The sequence below is a fragment of the Chaetodon auriga genome, chromosome 4, assembly GCF_051107435.1.
Source record: "Chaetodon auriga isolate fChaAug3 chromosome 4, fChaAug3.hap1, whole genome shotgun sequence".
NCBI lineage: Eukaryota > Metazoa > Chordata > Actinopteri > Chaetodontiformes > Chaetodontidae > Chaetodon > Chaetodon auriga.
Window position 1 is genome coordinate 20,531,123 of NC_135077.1, and position 18,939 is coordinate 20,550,061.

At 43.6% G+C, this 18,939-nt stretch overlaps 1 protein-coding gene across 2 annotated transcripts in view; it reads left to right on the forward strand.

The window, feature by feature from the left end:
- The first annotated feature begins 10,996 nt into the window (after positions 1–10,996).
- Positions 10,997–18,939, forward strand: part of inpp4b (inositol polyphosphate-4-phosphatase type II B) — a 123,469-nt gene continuing 115,526 nt past the window's right edge. Inside the window, exons 1-2 of one of the 2 annotated variants that reach the window (XM_076728137.1) lie at positions 10,997–11,337; positions 17,539–17,583. In XM_076728137.1, coding sequence (XP_076584252.1) covers positions 11,253–11,337; positions 17,539–17,583 — 130 coding nt within the window. In that variant the 5' untranslated portion in view covers positions 10,997–11,252. The remainder of the gene's footprint in view (positions 11,338–17,538; positions 17,584–18,939) is intronic. The other variant, XM_076728138.1, reaches the window with a different exon arrangement.

Sequence of the window (18,939 nt, forward strand, 5' to 3'; positions counted from 1 at the left end):
GTCCTGGACCAACCGAGTTACTTCAGCGGTTGAGGATTAGCATTCCCACTCTGCTAGATTTAACTTCTCCATGTGACTACCAGTAACAGAAGACAGTGGCACCAATTTAAGGTGTATGGAACGTAAGGAAAAATGGTGCATTAACTGACAATCTAGGAAAACCGTGGAGGAAGCAGAAAGTTGTAATTTTGGGATGAAGGGAATGATGCAGTGCTTTGACGTTTGAAGTGGCCGTGCCGTTTATGGATATTTTAGAAGCAATCATTTATTGTGCATCTTTTAATAATTCCATATCTTTTTCGTTTCCTCGGAAGTTTGATTAACGACTCACAGAATTAATTTTACAAATAATCTTGATTTTACAAGTTTGACACCCATGAATTATTTTCTCAATTAGACTTACAGCTATAGCAAATGTTTTGAAATAGCGTTATTCAATTTCACGATCTGTTTCCGCATAACGGCTCAGTTCGACTTCTTTTCCTGCTGTTGTTGATTTAGACACAAAGCTGTGATAGTCACTGATAGTACAATTAGCTGCAGCCTCAGTAAATCAGATCCTAATTACACACAAATTTTAAGCACAAATTGAATGAAAGGAGCAGCGCAGACACATATGTGTACAGTATTAGCAAAGGGTCCTGAAGTTTAATCATTGTACCCCACAGTGTGTGACTGAGGCATTCTGCTGTCTGTCACCACCTTTTTTTTTCAGTGAAATGGGTGAGGTGAACATGTCAGATAAATGTCCAAACGAAGAATGTGTGTCCAGATTAACAAATGACTCCTCAAATAATTGTCTGTTTTATAGTTGTGCTGGTTCTCTACTGACAAACGTCTCAACGTGGAAGACAGAGAGATGCATCTGGGTTTGTTTGTCTGCATGTTGGTGCTCTTTCACCACCAAGATCAAGTGGATGCAAAACACTGGCCAGCATCAGCAAACCCATCTGCCATCACTACCATTAGTATTCACAATTCAGCCCATTCGTACAGTTAGGGACCGCAGCACAATGAATGAGCAGTTTTATCCTCATGCAGGGACAAACCTGCAGGCTGCCAGTCTGTAATTACCCATCAGTGGCTTAACTAATCTGGATTGTATTGTGTAATGCTTCTGTGAGCCAGCTGCAGTGAGCGACATGCCCTACCCTAAGAATGGGCCAGACAAACAGTGGGGGCACATGGAGCTGTGTATGCCTGCTGTCAGAGAATGACAGCAGGCATACACAGCTGACAGAGTGCAGGATCAGAGGGCTACTCCTCTCAGCTGTCTCCATGCCCGACCCTCAGCACCCGGCTGGCTTGAGCCAAGAATTGGCAGATTCATGAACTTGAATTGGTTCCCTGCATTTAAATCCAGGTCTTTTTTCTTATTATTATTATTATTTCTGAGGGAATGCAGTGAAAATAGGCGACATTGACAGAATGCTCGCATTGTTTTGTGCGTATTTTTGTTTGTTTGGAAGACCTCCTGCTGGCCTGGTATGAGGCTCTCGCATTAAAGCATCACCACTGTGTCTGAGATGTGGACTGACAGCTATGAATTGGAATCTAGCTCGAGCATATTTACTCCTCCCCTTATCCTCGCCTCCCTCCCTGTCCTGCAGGTGGCCTGACCTTTCCAAATAAAACTCATCCCTCTGCTGATCTCTTCTCACAAAGCTCCTGCGTGTTGCAGTGCTGCGTGTTGCTTTGACACACAGTGACAAACGACTGAAGCTTTTTTTTTAATCTCTTATCTGAAGGATGTTAGAATGTGTCTGCATCAAAATGTTGATGGACCAATCCTCTAATCTTCTTGGCTTTTTAGTCCGACGTGGCTATTGAGGAATTCTCCAAGAGGCCGTTTGAAAGAAGCCTAAACCTGAGGTTTGTCTGTTTAAACATACAGCAGCTCCTTTGAGCCGGCTGACACGTGAGCCAGTGGCGTGTAGAATGAGAGGAGGCAGGAGGTTTCAGGGAGCAGGTGAGAGATTTATGGCTTGTGGCTGACTTAATACAGTGCACATTACCAGGTGACAGTGTATATGCTGTATAACATATGATTTATGTCGCAGTGGTCCGGTGGGAGATTTGATGATGGTGTTACTCTCAAGATTTAATCCCCTTGATTCCCTTGCTACCTTAACCCAAGATGTAGATTTATTAGTCTTGTAAGTGTGGAAAGACAATTATGTAAAAGTTTCTCAATCTGCACATTGAGGTTGTCCAGACTGCATGGAAAGGTGTATGTAAGTAGCACATCAGCTGTTCTGGTGTTTTTTTTTAAGATACGCATAACAGCTTTGAAGAGGAAGACTACATTTTTGGCATGCTGGTCAGGTGGTCCATTGACAGTACATCATAGTCCAGCATGAAATATCTCAACTGTTGGAGGAGTTGCCATGAAATCTGATACAGACATAGACTGTCAACTGTAAAACGAGTGATTTTCGGATTACATCTGTTTAAACATCAGATGCTGAATATTAACAGGGTGACTTGATAAATATTACTATATGAACATGAAGTATGTTTACATTTAAGCTTTAATTTGGAGGGTAACATGCTAAAGTTGTCAGCAACTGTTTGATGCTAACGTCCAGTTGTTCATATTATGCAATGCGCGGTTCACACAGCTCATACTAAGTAGTGACAGATGTCCTAAAATTGCCAGTGTACACAGAATAATTCCTTTTGGATGATGCAGACTTTTCTCCGTCGCCGCCCTCAGGCGCCGCTGGTCAAACATTACAGTTTTACCCCACCAGTGTTGAGAAATAGCAAAGCTGTGTCTTGACTTTTCATCCAGTCAACCAGTGTGTTTTATAGAGAGCGTTCCAGCCTCAGGGGACTGAGAGCAAGGCTGTAGATTTGTTTTCCCATTAAAAGCTCTGGTATGCTGTTTGCTTTGGAGGCTCTGATAGTGTGACTATACAGTGTGGACTTTCCAGCCACAGAAGTCTTCATGACATATCGTATCCTCCACAGTCATGGTTTGATATTCAGGATTCACGCTTTCTCCTGAGGGCTGTGAAAGGTAGATGTGATCTTTAGACCGCTCTGCTGATCACTTCTTAGATCGACCTGTGAAGTGGGAAACACAGACGGGTCCTGAAAAAGCACTGTTGTACATCTGACAGGTGGTTTGTGTTCAGTTTAGGCCTGGTTTGGCTCTAAAGTCATTACATTTAAAGTTAATATTGCATCTTTCCTCAATGCTGATGTCTCAGTCCATCACTGCCCAAGCCACAAGTGATTTAGGCCCACCTTATTTTGCTGTTTTTCTTAGAGAACAAAGCAACATACCTCACAGCTGTTTGTTGTATTCTCTGAGGATCGCTTTTTTTTTTTTTTTTTTGTCTTACAAGTGAAAAGATCGAATGAAGGCAATTCAAGCCCCAGAGCACTGAACTCTGCAGAAAGTTGTGTAACAGCTGGAGGTTAGATCAGTGTTGACCTTTCCTGATGGACAAAATGTTTCTTATAAAGGAACAATCCTCATAAAGGAATATCTGGAGAGTCAGCCTTGAAATGAAAAAAGTCCTGCTGCCTCAGTAAGAATGAAACATGGATGTTAGCATAGCGGCGTGTGTGTCTCTGGTAGTAGAAGCAGCTAATCCATATCTATCCTGTACCTTCAACATTGCTGGCCCTGTCTGGGAGATTGAGTGCCCAAAGCCATTTCGTTTCCACTGCATCAGAGCCACAGAGTCCTTCTCTGTCCTCTTTGTCAGGAAGACTGTTGTAAGTGGGCAAAGGAAAAAGGGTCTCCACAGCCTTGCCTGCAGCACTTCGGCCATAAAAGCTCATTAAGTGGAGTAAATTCATAATCAGGTCACAACTGGTGATTAACAGTTAGCCTAGCTCAGGTCAAGTGAGTGAGCAAGCTCCACAGTGATTCTGAAGTGTGACAGTTGATGGCCAGTCGTGAATAAAGCATTAAAAATGCAATAGAGTTGCTTTTGTGTGGGTACTGAATACGTTTTCCCGCTTTATTTCTTCCCACACACAAACTAAACAAAAGCAAGTTGCTTATATGCAGCACAGTATCACTGAAGAGGCAGTGAGTTTGCTTCCATTCACCTGTTTCCTGATTCACACGTTCAGTTCACACGGACAAAGACCTGTTTGAAGCGAAAGGAAGCAGACTGAAATGATGAACACAACGACTCCACCAGCTCCACGCAGCTCGATGACGTCACGACTGCAACGCTGTGGATTGGTTGTGTCCTCTGTCCAGCTTCATACTGTGCCGTAGGGTTACAGAAGCTCGGCGTGTTGCCTGCGTCATTTTGTTGACTTATTGATTTTTGTGCTCTCGCCACACGTAAATAAGCTCCATAGTCAAATGTCTGTTATTATCCCGAGTCTGCCGGGCTCGATCCACTCTGTACAACTGGAAGAGGCTTCTGTTGAAAATAAATTAGCATGTATTTTAAGCAGAGCAGAGTGGAAAGCCACTTCTTGGACTCTTCTGAAATGTGCTGTGGCACATGTGGTGGAATCAAGCAATGTCTAGATGGGCTGCAATCAGCTCCGGCGGCTGCCTCGCAGCTGGAACGTGATGCCGCAGTGGCTGGTCAGAATCAAGCCGTAAATCGTGACACACATGAAGCATGGAACTTAAATGTCCACTGAAGCTGCTGCTTCACCGGAGGGATGAAAAATATCAGCAGGCAAAAACATCAGATCCATGTGGACAGATGAGGAGGCTGTAACATCCCTGGAATACAAGAAATATATACAGCCATACACTGGAATCAATGAAGATGGTGTCAACAGACAGCTGTGTGGAAAGTTCTTGACTTTCTAATAAAGAGATTGTGGCTCTGTTCATGAAGGCACATCCAAGCATATAATGGAGAGATTTCAGTCATAATGTGAGAAGGCAAAGTGACCATTAAGTGTTTCTTCTAAACCCTTTATCTGTTACTGCAGGGACTGTAAAGTATGTCTTACACTACTTGTTCTGTGTAAAAATGTATTGTCAAGTTCTGCTGAAAATAATATGGGGCTCGGAGCAGTGCGTGCCAATCAAATCAAGTAGGTATTTTACAGTCTTTGCAGTACAAAAGCCACTCTTTATGTTCTCTTTGCTGCCACTCAGCAAGAAAACTGTGAGGAAACACAAAGAAGGGATTTTGTACTCAAGAGACTGCATCCTTGGCAGATTTCCATTTGGTTTAGCTAACCCAGACTGCTAAAACCGCACGTTCCAACCCCAAATCCAAAAACCTTGTGACTGTGTAAAACATACTGAATAAAACACACTGTGACAATTAGCTTTTCTGAAATGTGAAATGGATTTGCTAATTCTTTTTGGCATCTACTCAACTGAAAACAGCAAAAAGACAGTATGTTTAATATTTTACCTCATCAGCTTCATTGATTTCTGTAAATATCTGCTTATTGTGAATCTGATGCAGCAACACGTTTCAAAGACTGGGAAAGATGTGGAACACTCCAAAAAGACCTGTTTGGGTCATTCCACAGGTAAACAGGCTCATTGGTAACAGGTGAGAGGATCATGATTGGGTATGAAAGGGCCATCCTGGAGAGGCTCAGTCATTCATAGAGGATGGAACGAGGTTCACCACTTTGTGAACACATGATTGGATGAAGGAGATGAACACATGGACTCACAGATATTTGCAAAACCACATGTTGCTAAACATTTACAATTGCTTGCAGCGGCTGTGGAGGCACAGTGAGCGTCTCCTTTTCAGAAGGTCGGTGGTTTGATCCCAGGCTTTGGCAGTCTGCATGTTGAAATATCCTTGGACAAGATACTGAACTGTGAATGGTTAAACTTGTCATGAGCAGGTGTGCTAGCCATCGTGTGTGTGTGTGTGTGTGTGTGTGTGTGTGTGTGTGTGTTTGTGTATGTATATAAAGGTGAATGCAGACTGTAAAAGCACTTTGAGTCATTGTAGAGACTAGAAAGGCACTGTATGAATACAACCCATTTACTATTGTGTTTTCATTCTCATTTTACACAGCCTCACAACCTTTATGGAATCAGAGTTGTAGTTTCAGCTGAAATTTAATAACCATTTTTGCATAAGAGAGCATCAAGGCCTGTGGATTCAGTCTCCCAAAAGTAGTTGCGATAGAAGGGGACCCCTTTCCGGCCATTATAGACCAGACAAATGATCATCATGACCAGTAGTTCTTATAGTGGTCTGTAAGAAACGGCCTTCGAGTTTTCATTCCTGTAGTATGATGTCAAGGCAGGAATGCAGACTTTCAGTACCTGAAAGTGTAACTGCATTCTTTGCAGAATCCTGAAATATCAGGTTGAGTTCGGTCAGTGGGTTGATGCAAAGGATGCTGGATTTCTAGATTTCAACCCGTCAGACCCCCCTCCTTCAAGTAAGAAAAGTTCCGTCCACATCAGCTGAATGAATCCTTTTTTACAAGAGTCTGGAAGTCAACAACTGGGATGGCAGCCGTGGTGCAGTAAAAGAGGATGTTGTAACCTGACATGACAACACATGATGAGAAATCAATAGCCTCATCTCTCCACATTCTCTGAAAGGGAAAGGATGGGGAGGGGGTGGGTGGGGGTGGGTGTCAGTTCATTTTTAATGCGAAGAGGATTCTTGTGGACCTTGACAGACACTGATTGTTGGTCCCATTAGACCAGATGATACAGCTTAATACAGATAATCTATGGACAGGAATGCTGCATTATATATATACAGGTATATACTGTATATGTTGTATCCATACAGCACAAGTATAGGTTCACATGTTTTCAAGTCTTTTTCAATAGAATATGTGCATTCCTATATGTACATTAAAAAAAACAACACCATCCATGGAAGAAAAAGGAGGGACTTTCACAGGAAAATGGCTAATTCGTACTGTTGAAGCCTCAAATTAGCATTTTATTACCCAGCATTTACGAAGAACAGTATTTACAGGTACAATCACAACAGCAGGTAAACATTCTGATGATAGCCAATGAGAGTCCGCACTGAAAGGAAGTGCCTCGTTCTCTTCTTTCATGTCAAGATCCGGCCAGTTGCAACTGATTATGTGGATGACTGGTGCTTCATACAGCCAATGAAAAGAAAAGAAAAGAAAAAGTAAAATATTAATTTTCTGTGGGATTATCATCAATTTTTGTTGAACTTGGATGAGAATAAGGGTTCATGCTGTGGTCCCATTGTGTTTTCCAGTCATCTGCAGGCATCTATTAGCAAAAAATCAAATTCAAGCAGAAATAAAAAACCTTCTCCAGCCTGTTCAAGCTTCTATTACTCAGTGCCACGAGCACTTACAGTGATTCTCACTGCTGGGGATAAAACGTCGAAAGAGACCAAAACCATATGAATGGTTCAAGAACAGCCTTTCAGTTTACTGTGTTTTGAAAGGTGTTTTACAGGAAAGGACTGTACGGACAGCAGGAACAGTTGCACCAACCAAAAACATGTGTGATGCACAACATGTTGCTATGAAGATGAAAGAAATGCCAACCTAACTTATTTTCCATTGATTTGATCTGTTTTAAATTTTAACCTGTACCCAGAGTGTTGTTCAGTCTTCCTGGTTAGTGTCTCATTAGCGGTAATTACAGCGTGGTGCTGTTCATGTCCACTTTGACCCAACATGATGTGATCCATGAGAAACATGGTCACCAAACACACTGTACATTCAATCAGCCGCTGGATGTGTGTGAGATCTGCTGCCTGCAAGAGAAGCACCATTGTTTCCTTATTTGGCAAATCTTTACCGGTAGAAACAGCTCTAAGTACTGCGCGTGGTGTTTGTCTGACACTGCTGGTTTCACCTCATGGATTAACTGCAAACTTCCACATTAAAACCAAAATCTTTACAGAACATCATATTTTTCATCTTTCAGCCTCATTGAAACCTGATTGTTTGTGCTTGTGCTGTCATAGCATGTCAGAATCTAAGGGCACCCAGCAGGGGTAGCTGTCTGGTAAGCGAATACTTTGATGTTGTCGTTCTTGTGGTCAGCATGAAATTCTGGACCCGGTACATTCTCTATCAGCCCCTCCCTGCATCCACGGCTATTCAGTCCCTCCTGATGTGAGGGCGCTGTGCACCCTGATGACAAATAAAACATTAATGCACAGGAAACGTTAAAAGTACCACAAAGCAAACTGCAAATCTTTGTCATTGTTACACATGTAAATCAGCATATATATCGTTTAAAGCAGAGATTGAAGGCATTGGTTTAGGTGAGGCCAGAGAATCCCCTGAGCAGCCGTCTGTCCTGCTCATTTTTGACCACAGTGTTTATCCACACCATGAGGACGGGATGTCCCTCGCTGAGGCTTTTACTGCACTACCGCTGTGTCACCCTGGAGGAGGCAGCGTGCGCCCCAGAGTCCGCCGTGAATCAAGCTATTGGCTCTCCTCAGTTAATACTGTGAAGGAGTGTATCACAAATTCTAATGGGCCTCAAGTGCTATTGGAATGAGTAAATGTGAGGATCTGTTCTCCAGGCTTTGGGGCCGAATCGCTGAAAAGGGCATGTTTATTTTCTTCTCCTCAGTGTACTTGTACTATTCTCCATCTCTAGTGCATTGTCTATTGATTTTTTCCAGCCCCCTCTATCAGTCAGGCTTTAATAAGACAACACATGTCGCCTTTAAAAGAAACGTATTAGAATGGTAATGGTTCACTCCGCAGACCTGTTGGTCTCTCTGCCGCGTCGCGTTCGTGTGTTTGTGTGAGCACACGCACGCAGTTGTTTTTTTGTGGACATGTGTGCCACCACATTTTCATTAAAGCTCAAGACAGCATTCATCTGGATGGTTTTAGAGAGTAAAGGGTGGAAAACAAGGAGAATGTGGCAATAGAGGGATGAAGGGATAAGGATGGAGAGAGTAGTAGAAGGTGAAGAAGAAACCTCCTCGTGCAGAGTGGATTCATCTTCTGTCTTATTGCTCCTGTAGGGACCAATTTATCTTCATTTATGTTTTTGGCACCAAGCCCAATCCCGAGCAGCCGCCTCAGGAAAGCACATGAGCCCAGCGTGGCTCTTTAGCCCATGTGGCCTGCACCGAGGGTTCGACCAGGACTGGTTCTTAAAGGCTGATTAAATTGTTCAGGTGTCTAAAAAAATATCTTGAAGTCCAACCAGAAAGAAATATGAAGTGTTATAGTGTTGTATTTATAGAAGATATAGATAGAAAATGACTAAAGAAGATGTAGCTGAACTAATAGTATGAACATTTAGTTTCTTACAGTGTATCAAATATCTTGTGTATCTTTATCAAAAATTCCTCCCATTGAAATTAATAACTTTATTTATATAACACTTTTCAGAAGAAAGTTACAAAGTGCTTTAGAATAAAAAAACACGAGAAAAGTAAATAAACAAACAAAATATGAAACAAGATGAAATAATTAGAATATTTACAAAAAATGCCATCAGTTCAGAAAAAGCCCTTTAATAAAGGAGAAAGGTTTGCTGCTCAGACAGCAGTCATCCGCTTACTTTGAGGGACCAGATGTCGTTTTGAATCATTGGTCGGGCCCTGTCTGAGGATCTCAGCCTAACAGGGAGTTAACGGTCAAGACCATTCAAGATGTTCAGATCCAGCAGTTAAATCTTAAGAACAACTGTAAAACACAAAGGTAACCAGTGGAGGCCTTCACAGTCTTTGATCCCTGATACCAGTATACAGAGCGTGCAGTGATCGAGTCTGGAGCAGATAAACGCATCGATGACCTTTTCTAGAGCTGCAGAAGAAACAGTTAAATGCCGGTTCAGTGTCTCAGTGTGACAAAGCAGGACTGCACCACCTCTGAGCATCAAGACAAAATGACACCTCGCATGGCTCATGCTCATAGTTTGATTCCTCTGTTGCTCATCTGAAGCAGGGGAAAGGTGGAGGAACCACCTGAAAACCAGAGTAACCATTACAGATGTACAAGTAGCATAAAAGATAGTAACGACTTCCTTTCAGCCACAATTTCTTACCCGTGTTTAGATGTTTATCCTCTGATATTTCAGTCTTTACATTAGTGTGGCGATACATCTCAGTAGTTGAGAACACATTTCGTAGGTGTTTAGCTCCTTTAGGAATTTGAGGCTGCTGCCGTCGCTGTGTCTTTATTGAACTTCAGCTCGGCCCACAACACCCTCTCCATTCAGCAGAGTATAAATTAACATTGATTTCAGATATGGTCTTACTGTAGCATCATGGCCTTGGTGGCCAAATAACTAACAATAACCTTCACAGTATGAGTGGGTGGAGAGGCAGCGAGGGGAACAAATAAAGACACGGCGGAAGAGAGCTGCCTTATTCTGCCAGTGGAACTCTTCATTACAAATAATGGCTGATTAAAAAGAATCTTTTGTCGCCGAGCTTCTGCAGATGTGCAGCCCAGATATACTCTGTGATGCAGATACATTTTGCCTCACAAGAGACATCTGTTCTCCTGTCACTTTCTCTGGTTAACCTGTTGATTTAACCCTGTAGTGAAGGTGCCATGTCAGGTTATACTCAACAATCGCATTACGCTGCACTAAAACACTCACTGCGCTATGAGTCCTCTCACACTCCCTCTCCCCGTCTTCCTGTCCTCTACCATGTGTACCAACCAAAATCACATGCTGCAAGATGCTGGTTTCCACCGTATGGAGCTCAGCAGTCAGATGCTTGTTAATTGTTTAGCTTCTAGAGTAGGAAAAGGGAAGGGGTGGTGGAGTGGTGAGGGGGGGACGGATGTCAGAAATCAGAGGGACCCCTGCTGCTATGTCTGGATGCAGCATTGGCTGCGCAGTAAGAGGAGAAAAGGGAGGAGAGGGGGGCAGAGTTGTGTCTTTCAGACTGTGTTGTGCTTTGCAGTCTGGTCTAGGTGCCCCACTGACAGCCCAAGATTGATGGATAGAGCTGTGTATCGCACATAACATCAATTCTGTCCTGCTTTCTCTTCCATTCTGAGTCTCACTCCCTCGTCACTCCTCCCTTCCCTTCCCCTCTCCTGCTCTCGCTCACTCTCTCCCTCTCTCCCTCCCTCCCTCCCTCCCTCCCTCCCGCTGCCGCTCCAGGTCCCTCGCCTGTCCCTCTCTTCCGTATTAGTTTCCAAAAGGCATCTTTAATGCTGCCAGAGAGCGCGCTGTGAGGCAGCAAGGAAGCGAGGCGAGCGGATTGCTATCTTTGTGACAGCTTTTCTGCTTGGCAGGCTGCGTGTGAGCCGGAGACCTGGACTGGACTGTGGTGTTTCGTGGAGGAGGTAGGAGAGGAGGTGGAGGAGGGAGAAGTGAGGGGCAAGCTGGACAGATGGAGGACGGCACCCAACACCTGGGACACTGCATGGTTGACATGAAGGAGCTGAGCGCCAACCCTGAAGGACTGACTGCTGCTGGTGAGCTACCTGCACTGTTGTCTGTCTGTCTGTCTGTCTGTCTGTCTGTCTGTCTCTTAATCTGTCTCCTCAGCTCTGTCCTTCCTTTTACAGTTAAACTCTGTCACACCTTGTCTGCCATTAGGATTGATGTACAGCATGCTGCTGTCTCTGTCAGCGTGCGTCCCAATGATGTCTATTTTTTCCATGTTTTCCCTCTATTTTTGTTTGCACTGGATCTCTCTCACTCTTGAAAACACAGAGAAAGAGAGAGAGAAAGAGTGTGTGTGTGTGTGTGTGTGTGTGTGTGTGTGTGTGTGTGTGTGTGTGTGTGTGAGAGCAAAGGGTGGAGGTGCCAGTGAGAGAGGACAGTTTTAAATACACAACGATCAATAATCAAGTGACTGAATTTGGTGCAGTTTTATTTGCTTGTAAAATTATTTATAATGTTTTAAAGTGAAATGAGCTCACTCGGGTTGACGCTGAAGTTCTAAGATTTTTCAGCTGCTTTTTGGAGCAATATCACATTGATGCCTTAATAGTCGTGTCAGTGTCTCCACACACATATAAATTGCATGTTATTATGAATACTGCAGGGAATTAGTTTTAGACCTTGGTGGCCTTTGTGCAGTTTTTTGAAGTGTTAGGTTCTCGCAGTGTGGTTGACTGTCTCTCAGATTGTGGTCAATCATGTCAGAAAAGTCTGCCTTTTCTAGTTTTGTGCACATTTAGTTGGATTTAGTGGCTCCACGGGGAGAAGTTTGAAAATCACTCTTTGCTGACATGTCTGTGTGCGCTCGTGTGTGCATGAGAATGTGCATGCATGTGTGCTTTTCTTTCCTGCTGCAGTCATACTGCATGTAGCCTGAATGTGTTGTCACTAATGAGCACTGGCAGAGGCAAACTAGATGTCTCAGTGCCCATCACGACAGCAGAATGCTAAGGAGATTAGCCGTATCAGTGATGCCACAAAGCCTGCTCTCCAAGTTTAATACCTTTGCTCACCAAAAGGACACTGCATGCAGCGCCGCTAAGCATTTGCATTGGCATGCAAGCTCAACACCATCGTCCTCCCCGTGGGGATAAGTAAATGGAGCCGTACAAAGAGGAATGAAAACACAATTCATGATGCCTTGTCTCCTTTGCCTTGAACCACACAGACACCCGCTGAACCGGCTTACGTGCACAGTTACACACATGTAAAAGCACACATGAGCAAATACCAAAATGTGTACACAACAGTCCATCCTCACATAAACCCACACGTGCACAGACATCAGCACGCACACACATGTCCATACTCCAGTTATGACCTGATTACAAACCCTAGATATATGTTACTATCACACTGTCACAGTTTGGAGATGACATCTGACAGGTGTGGGAGTGTAACCGTAATGACAAACACCTCACTGTACCTCTGTTTTCTTTCCCCTGAGCATCCTGGGAGACAAAAGGGAAGAGCAAAGCACATAATTACCATGTTTGGCACGAAAGACAGGTTGACAACCACGCATTATCAGTCGCAAGGTGAAATAGTTTATCTCCTCCTCCTTGACAGGAGAGAGAAGTGGGACCAAACAGGGTGCTGCTCAGTCCTTATTAAGGTGGGACTGAATTGGCATTTTACAAACTCTCCACCACAAGTGGTAATATTTGTTTAACTATTAACTATTCGTTGAAGAATTTGCATAAGGGCGCATGAGTTTTCAATGAAAGCTGCAGCATAACTGATGGTGTTTTCATCGCACAGTGTTTGACATCATCATGTCCCATCAATGGGACAGTCAAGACCTCCTCAACACACCCAACTGATTCACAACACTTCATTAAACGCTGGCAACAAAACCATCTGTCCCCTCTCAATCTCCCAGGGCAGTAATGTGACGATAACTCACTCTCCCATTCAGAAACACTTGTCCTAATAGGATGCCTGTTTGTGCAAACATCAATTGAGTTAGAGGTGTGTTAGTCTGGGCAATGACTGAATCATCAGAAAGGATGCGCAGGTGTTGTTTAGGCAATTTAAACTACAGAAGAGAGGAGAACGGAGGAGGGCAAGATCGTACAAAAGGAGTTAGAAGAAGGAAAGCTTGCAATTAGCGTGCGCACGTGTGTGTGCATATGAAGCGAGGATGAATAGGGATGGTGGTGTTTGTGGTCGGGGTAGAACGGTTTCATGGGAGATGGCCAGCTATATCCCTGAAATATGAAACCCCATGGTGAGCCAGACACATAAGTGAATTATTAATATCACGTCAAAATCCAAAGTAAATAATATTCAAAATATAAACAGCATTTGTTCTTAGGCGCTGGCTCTTACATGTAATATCTATTCATGAAGAGGATAAGATGGAGTGATTAAGAATGTGTGCTGTCCTCACTGCGAGGGGTTTAGCAGAGCTCTTTTTGGAAATTGCTTGATTTTCTTAGTTGAGCCAGTAGCACATGATGGGGACCGGAGCAGCGACAGGCAGTGCTCTGGAGCTTTTCCACAAGTATTTTTTTGTGGAGTCAGGAATAAGCAGCAATCCCATGTGAAATCTGTGCGCGCACTCCCCCTCATCTCCTACTTCCATCCCTCCTTTCAGAGTATCTGCTAGAAGCTAGTGAGTGGTTATCACTGTGCAGTGGGTGAAGAAGCAGGCCAATGAGTGGGGAAGAGGGTTAAATGATCGTCTGCAAGACGGACAATTTAAGCCCCTGTACATTAATTAACTTTGTCATTCCAGAGGAATCACCTGGTCTGCTCACGTCCTAATAAATTACCGTCTTCTCTCCCTTCAGCGTGCCTTTTTCCCCACTGATACCACCCGCGGACGGGGGGTGATAGATTGGAGGTACAGTGGGGCTGTGCTGTTATTTCTAGAGCCAGATGAAACTGCAGTATAGCGGGCAGGCACACCTCATTTGCTTTGGGCCCCTCTGGGAGTTACATCTGCATGTGCCGCCTGCCTGCCTGCCGCCTTGCTGAGCTCATTACCATATTCATAATGCCAGCGGATATCGATTTTAAATACCACACCTGTTCCACTTTTCTCCACATACTTATCCCCACAATGGAGCTGTGTCACCTGTGAGCTTCGTGTGCTAAAGGAGATGTGATTGAGGTGGACAGTGCAGGCACTCGACCTCTCCCCATGTAATGGGTAATTGTTGTAATTAGGCTTTGTTTATTTGTCTTGGTCAGCCTGATTCTCACTGAGGGGTTAATGCCATGCAGTGTGTTCAGTGCTCCAAGACAGGAATGATCTCACAGTGTACATAACAGGTGTTCTGTCCTCAGGTTGCGTGCGCATAATTTGTTCATGATTTTAATAGCTGTGGATATTGAGTCACTGTGAGCATGTGAACAACAGTTTCCAGAGCGACCCTCCTAAATGTCATGTAGTCAGTATTCGCTCTCAGAGATGCAACATAATCTGTGTTACCTGTCGTACAATCAAAGCATCTGGCACGATCCTTCTATAAATACTTGACACACACACAGGCTGTGCTCTGAAATTCAGACATATTTAAACTCCGGTCGTCCTCCTGCTTCACTGCAAAGTGTATCCAGTTGCTTTGCCGTGTGTGTGTGTGTCTCATGATCAGTAACCCCAACCCGTATCAGACCTGGACTAAGCTTTACTTCTTATCTGCATTCAATTATTTCTGCAAAGACAGATATTTCCCACTGCTTTCTATCACTGGAGATAAGTTGGTGTCTCGCACAGATGGAGTCCTCCAAAGTAACTGGGCTGTTCAAGTGACAGTCCCTTATGATGGCACCCGAGACAAGACCCAGCAGCTGGCACTGTCTCAGCCCACATAGCTAAAGGGCTTTCTGTTTGCACCACACAACATGTCATCCAGGCTTATTAAAGTTTCATCAGCACTCACAAGGAGGCCTAAGTGGTGACAGCATGAGGAGACATGACCCTGGAGAAATGGGATGATGATGAGAGTAACGGGAAAACTTATTTACATGCATAATTGGCGTATTCGTGGAACTGTGTGAGTGTGCGTCAACTTGCTGTATGTGCACTAGATTAATTAGACGTACGCATGACAGATGTTGCCCTAAGTTTGCATAAGCCTGTTCGTTCAAATGTCCCGATAAGTTCTGCAGCTGACGCAGCCAAATTCACTGAAACTCGAGAAAACGCCGGCAAATTGATGTTTTATTCACAAATTTGTGAATTTATGTGAGCACTGCAAGTTGCCGTGCTTTGGGTTTTCTTAGCCTCAGTAGGCAAGTGACTCCAGAGGCACCGGGTAATGCTAATGATCTCTGTGATTTATGCTTGTTGTTCATTAGCAGTCGCTGTAACATTGTTTGTTTTGCATGAATTTAAATGAGCGCTCCAAAGAGAATTGAAACTTCTGAAGGGCTGGTTTGACCACGCCTGAATTTATCAAGACTAAACTCAGCGTTCTTGGAAATAGTTTAACATTTGCAAAGCAAAAACAAATATGATCGTGTGTGAACTCAGATGTTTGTGAGTGATGATATGCTGGACGCCACATAGGCAGTGTACTGTGTAAGACCTGCTGTATATGGATGGATTTCTGTTCGTTGTTCACTTATACTTCTGCAGTTAGACGCGTGTTAACAACTTATCTTGACATGATGGAGTGGGTGGAAGAAAGCGCACCAAGACATACAGTGAGTCTGTGACACCTTTGAACTTCTCTCGATGCTGTGACATTGCCCACAGGGATTGTCAGTCACAAGCATGTATTTCTGGGTCATGTCTATTAGCATACCTGTGGTACAGTAGGAAGCTCCAAAATCCCAGGAAAACAACTGTTTAACAACTGTTAATTGTTCAGGTGTTTGACAGATTTACCTGCCTCACCTCCAGGTTTCCTCAGTGTTTGCTCTCCCTGTGTTTTCGTGCCAGGCCTGCTCTGTGCAGAGGTACAGGTGGTGTTAGCAGAGGCAGGAGAGATTTTACGTCTTTCCAGCATTTGTTACCTGAGTATTGCATCATATTGTTGTGTGATTGTTGTTTGGGCAGATCTAAGTAAACGCATTCTGTGTGAAGACCTTGAAGACACGCTTTGAGACGAACGGCTTCACAAATAAATGGACTTGACTTGACATAAAAGTTGGTGACTGAAGTAATTCTAAAACACAAGTAAATCATTTCCAGCCTTTGCGAAGGATCCTCATTATATAAAATGACTATTACCTAAAGTCGTGTGCCTCCCATACATCAGTAGGCATCGAGCATCCATGGCCCATTAGTGGGGTTGATGAGCCTTGTAGGGGCCAATTGTGTCCAAGCACCCCAGGAAGAGGAAAACGGCGTTTAGCGGTTTAGAGCCCCTCCACGTGTCTCACCATCGTGCAGGTGTTTCATCTGTTTGCGTTTGAATGGTTGCGTGTCGGACTGGGAGAGTGATAGATGAGAGACAGCAGCAGTCAGTCCTCCACTCATCACCGTGGCATTAGCCCTCAAGGACGGACGGACAGACACCTCGAAACTCGTCTCGATCATCCTGACGCTCACACAGACTTCAGTGTGTTTGCATAATCTAAACGAACAGTAACTTGTATCATTGAGGTGTTTTGGGAGCCTGACATGCTCTCACCCTGCACAGATACTCTCTCAAAAGATTTTTTTTTAATAATTAAAATAGCTTGTGTCTCTGCTGTGGTGCATTATTGGTGAAAATGGATAAGAATTAAGTCGACTTCATACTCCCCGTCCTCCGGGCTGTGTAGTTATCTCTAATCACTTACTGTACAATAGAGGAAGGCTTCATCAGGGCTGAAACGTTTCTTCAATTAATCAGATAGTCAATTGTGAGGAAAATAATCATCAACTGTTGTGATATATAGTCATTTGAGGAGGGAAAGCATGTCAATTATTTACTGCTGCTAGGAAAATGTTGTTGCTTTCTTTGTTATTTAACACTGTACATAAAGTGTCTCTGGGTTTTGGACAGCTCGCCCTGTACACAAGTCCATTTAAAGTGACATCTCAGCATTTTTCACTCATCTCTGACATTCAGTAGACTAAATGACTAATTGATTCATCACAGTAATTTACAGGTTAATTGTAGCCCCACATGTCCTAAATCTCCGTCAAACTGCATCTGATTCACTTTCACTGTCTGTTATTTCTTGGTTTCCTGCGTTGTCCTAATGATTTCCTCTTTCTTATCTTTATTTCCCACTCCCTCTACTTTTATCTCCACTCCGCTCTGTCTTTCTGTCTGTCTGTCTCTCAGGTGTTATTCTTACACCCAAGCTGCCGCAGGTGGAGTTCAGCCTTGGTAAGTCCTGTGTTTACTCTGATTCAAATGTGGACTATCCCACACTTTCCTGGTATTCTCATGAGCGCGTTCGATGAAGGACATACGCACTTGCACACTTTCAGGAACATCAAATCTGTCTTCTTTCATGGCTCAGAAACACAGCTAAGGTTTACGGCCTGAAATAGATCCAAACGTAACCCTTGTAAACACACACCAACGCACAGTCACTCGCTGACAGTTACACTAATGCAGGAGTCAGTCAGAATTAGTGGCATATCTGCAAACATCCTTAATCTTTTCTCAATTCTGACACATGCACACACCCCAAGTGTGGTTAGAAGGGACAACACGAGAACTGCGCAGAGAAAACACGAGACAGAATGGAGAGAGGGTCCTTTTGAACTTTTCGTCGAGATGGCCTCATTCATTTTTTATGCAGCTGAGATGTTGGAATTCTATTTCTAGACAATTCATTGTGGCTCAGGTCAAGTCTCCTAAAGGGAAAAGCCAAAACAGAGAAATTATTCCCGTGGTCTTCGACGGCGAGATTGATGGCATCAAAAACTGGCGTCTTGGCTCCCTTGTTTCTCTCTTTTGAGGCAACAGAGGCTTCCCGCTGTTCACAATAAACATGCACAAGGACCTCCTGGCCTGCAGCACTCAGTTTAAACTGCACATTGAAACCTCATGATTCTTAACACCCCTAATAGTCTCATTCCACATGCACGGAAGCCGTAACAACATGTGATCAGAGTTCACTCATACAGAGATTGTCGGGCTCAGTATGACAGTCATTATCGAGAAAACATGCACACACTCACACAACAGGCTGCATGTGAGCATATAGTAGATACAGGCAAACCAGTATACTCTGCAATAATCAAATAAGGCCTTTGTAACGCTTGCTTTGGTTTCTAAACGTTCATTCTGTTTGAATTTATGCTCAGATGATACCGTGGCTTTAGGGTTTGCACTTGAGCAGAAAGACTGTCTGAATGTAAATTCTCTGTCATGGTAGAAAATAGAGCTGACAGCTGGCACAGAGAGCTGCCGTGTCCCTGTAACCGTTGCCCTGGTTGAATGTGTGCTCAATGTACAGTACATCTGTCAAAGCTTTCTCAGGTCTGTCAAACCCTCAAAGAGAGTGTTTAATTCATGTATTTTTAAAAGGATATGTGCATGTTTTATATCCAACATTTATTGATCTTGATAAAGGAAATTCTGGAAGGAGGTTACACTTTAAGTACTTGACATGTTTAAATATGTTGTACTGCATAATGGATTCTTTTCAAGGAAAAATGAAAGGGTACCATACTCATTAATAAGAATAAGAATAGTAACCGAGCCCTCATCCTCCTGTCAATGACATGCATT